Below are 3,752 nucleotides of genomic sequence, written 5' to 3'. Positions count from 1 at the left end.
GCGCGGTTTTCAAACAGGTGGACTTTAGCGTCTGCTGAAGGGGGCGTGACCATTCCAAACCTGGATTTCCGGTCACTCTGCTTCGTTTTTCTGACAGGATGAGCGGCGGTTCCTAAAGGACTCGGTTCGGTACCGAAGCTGCTCTCAGCAGAGGAGAGCGCGAGCTGCGGCACGCGCACCGCCCAGACCCCCTCCCCCTCCCGCTGACAGAACACGCTCAGAGTTGTGAATGATGTCACTTCTCTTACCTGACACGCTCCTGAGGACCGAGCTGCTGTAGAAGCTCTCCAGTCGCTCCTCTCTCACAGGTGTGCTCCTCCTCCTCCTCCTCTCAGGTGAGTTCCACCGCTGATCGGTTCCTTAGACTCGGTGGAGTTTACGGACACTCACGTGTTTCAGTTTTTGAGTCCAGACTCGCTTCCACCTGTTTGATGATGCAACCTGTTGCAGCTTCAGGTCTGAGTCAGAATGTACTGCCGCTTCAGAGCCTAGAAGATGAAGCTCTCTGAAAGTGCCGAACCTGAAACAGAAAGACTTTGATAGACATGAATAAAGACCTTATTAAAGGTCTAGCTCACACAAAATCCACTTTTTTGAGCTTTAGGTGTTTTACAAAAGGGTTTCCTCAGCACCCCCCACCCCCAACTCATGAAAACCAGCGGCTCACATTGTGACATCACAAACTGGGAACAGCCCCTTCCAGGAAGAGTCTGCGCTGCAGCTCCGCCCCCAGGCTCTGAGTGGAGCTAGCGGCGATTGGTGAAACGTTTTTATGCTAGCATCCACCCTGAGAGGAGGAGGTTCCTCTGCAGTTTAGAGACAACGACTCCCTTTTTGGCACAAGACGATGTCTGAGCGGTGAAAATGTTCTATCGCAGCCTAAAACGCATTTTCACAACCTAAACATCTAAGGGAGAAGGGGAGAATTCGGATCGGGCCATCGTCTTGAGCTGCCCGAGGAACTGCTTCCTCTCAGAGTCGATGCTAGAATGAAAGGCGGGGCCTCCGAGATCAGGGCGAGAATACGTACTTCACAAAAACGGTTCTTTAGTGTGCTAACGGTCAGATGAGTTTTTCTGAAAGCACGGGCAGGACGGACGCCCTAAGAGTTAGTCCTCTTTCAGGTTCTGGTTGTTAGAACTGCGTCTGCGTCTGCGTCTGCGCCTGCAGAGAAGCTCTAAACCTGTCATTTTCCTGCAGGGCCTCCAGCACCATGAGCAGCTCTGAGGTCACCGGTTCCATTCCCACTCGGTCGTCTTGCTCCGTGGACAGCGGTGGATTCTTGAGTCCCGGTACTCACCGCGGCCTCCCCCCACCGATGCGCCCCCCCCAGATGGCACTGGGCCCTGGGCGCCTGCACTCCTGCAGCAGTCACCCGGGAGCTAGACGCCGAAAGAGGGAGATGATCCCCGCCGACAAGAAGGACGCCACCTACTGGGCGAAGCGGCACAAGAATAACGAGGCGGCCAAACGGTCCCGCGAGAAAAGGAGGTTTCAGGACCTGCTGCTGGGGGGGCAGCTGCTGGCTCTGAGCGAGGAGAACGCGCAGCTGCGCATGCAGCTGCTCAGCCTGCAGTACCGCAGCGGCTTGAGCGTGGACGGCAACGCCCCCGCGGCAGCTGCCCCTGGCTCTAACCCGCCGCCGCTTTTCCAGGGGGGGCTGTGGGGCTCTGCCGCTGTCATGGAAACAGGAATTCACTTTGATGACACAATCAGCTGTTTTACCCCAAACCGAAGAGTCGGCGTCTATGACACTGTATCGCATCGCTACTGCAAGACACCGCAGGGCCCGGAGCCCCTCGCCAGGCTCCTCGCCAGGCCCTTCGCCGTCTCTGCGGGGGTCAACCTCTCGATGGGTGCAGAGATTGATGCCCAGAAGAGGGTCTACCCCAGTGAAGATGCCTCCATCTCCACCAGCTTATCCTCTCCCAAGAAAGCAGTGTCCCCCCTGGACACGCCCCCGCATGACTCCACTCAGACTTACCTGTTCCCGCACCTGCCTCCCCCTGCAGCCTGTAACCTGTTGCCCTGGAGCTCCTCCTACCTGACCGCGCCATCCTTCTACTCCCCCCTTCCCCTTCACATGCAACAGATGCGGCAGGTCGTGGGGGGGCGTTGTCAGGGGAGGCTGAGGTATAGTTTCAGCTGTGCATCTGGGCAACTGCACCTACAGGGGGACCAAAGCAGTTCTACTGAAGGCGGGGCCTCGGCCTGAAGCCGGGTCTTCATCCGAAGGCGGGGTCTCGGTCTGATGGTGGGGCCTCGGTCTGGAGGCGGGGCCTTGGTCTGAAGGCGGGGTCTCGGTCTGATGGTGGGGCCTCGTTCTGAAGGCGGGGCCTTGGTCTAAAGGTGGGGCCTGGGTCTGAAGGCGGGGCCTTGTTCTGAAGGTGGGGCCTCGGTCTGAAGGTGGGTCTTCAGTCTGAAGGCAGAGCCTTGGTCTGAAGGTGGAGCCTCGGTCTGCAGGCGGTTCTTTGGTCTTAACGGGAGGTCTTCCGTCTCTAGGCGGGTCTTTGGTCTGAAGGCAGGGGCTCAGGTTGAAGGTAGGCCCTCGATTTGAGGGTGGGGCATCGGTTTGAAGGCCTTCATAAGTTTATTTCAAAGACTTTATAGATATGATTTCAAACCTCAAATATTCAAAGAAAAATATTTGTCAAAGATCTGAATCCTTCTGTATCAGTTTGTATCTTTTGTATCTTTTTCCGAACTAAACTATGTTCACTTTTCATTTGATTCATTTTAGTTTGTCTGCTTTGCTGTTCGTAATAAACTTCAGTCTCCATGTTGTTTCTTTCTTCTGTGAAGACACTCGTCAGACTCTCTCCTGTTGATCTCCAACCCGGAGCTCTCCTTTACGAAGGTTTAGACCAGCTCAGTGGCCTTGTGGTGGAGTGTTTGTTTGTGAGTTCAAACACACAGCCAAGTCACGCCAAAGACTAAAATGGGACCCACAGCCTCCCAGTCTGACACTGGTTAAACTGGATTGGGGGGGCTGATACCACCAAATGGTCCCCCGGCGTGGAGGTTTCTGTAGTTTACCGCCCCAGGAGAATACAAGCTTCACTCTCCTTTACCTCGAAGGTCTGTGCTGGTTAAGGTTTTTCTTCACTCTGGGGTTCAGGTTTTGTCTGAGATTCAAACCTTCAACCTGATTCCAGAACCGGACCAGATTCTGGGCTTTGAGACAAAGGAACATGGGTTAGCAGTGTTCTGAGAGCAGAAGTTACATCACATCCTGTCTAAAAGTCAAGTTCTCAAAGGTTTTCTGCTGGACACCCTGCTGCTCATCAACCACAAGACTTCACTGTGACCCTCGGGTCAGCCGGGTCAGAGAGCCACTGGATCAGATCCAGGCGCTCACCTTTATCAGGTAAAAGAAGGAAGATGTTTGTTTAAGGGAACAAATCTTTAAAGTGGCATCTGACTTTATTCTGTTAACCCGAGGTTCTCCCTCATGGGATGAAAGAAGCTTCTCTTCCAAACTCCCGCTTTGATAACAAGCATGCTCTAAAAATGTGCTGCAAAACCTTTCGGTATAATTATAGGAGAATAAACTCCAAACGTGAAACCTCTTCAAAGATCATTCTGTACTTCCCGGACACACCAGCAGGGGGCGGTGCCAACCACACAAACGGTGCCAAAGGTGACAGAAACCAGAGCAACAGTTGTTCTTTTTGTCTGCACGTGTGCACGTCTCTTTGCTTAATGCAGTGAAATAAGCCAAAAGCAATGAGTGGCTAAAAGAAAGGCGCAGT

The 3,752-nt window shown here is 53.7% G+C and overlaps 1 protein-coding gene across 1 annotated transcript; it reads left to right on the top strand.

Moving 5' to 3' along the window:
* The first annotated feature begins 77 nt into the window (after positions 1-77).
* Positions 78-2,779, top strand: LOC118598630. Its single transcript, XM_036211392.1, has 2 exons — positions 78-335; positions 1,201-2,779. Exon 2 carries the CDS (start codon positions 1,214-1,216, stop codon positions 2,213-2,215), a length of 1,002 nt encoding a protein of 333 aa, XP_036067285.1. The 5' UTR covers positions 78-335; positions 1,201-1,213; the 3' UTR covers positions 2,216-2,779.
* Positions 2,780-3,752: the final 973 nt, after the last annotated feature.

Source organism: Oryzias melastigma, linkage group LG4 (assembly GCF_002922805.2).
Source record: "Oryzias melastigma strain HK-1 linkage group LG4, ASM292280v2, whole genome shotgun sequence".
Taxonomy (NCBI): Eukaryota; Metazoa; Chordata; class Actinopteri; order Beloniformes; family Adrianichthyidae; genus Oryzias; species Oryzias melastigma.
This window is presented reverse-complemented; position numbering and strand designations above follow the sequence as displayed.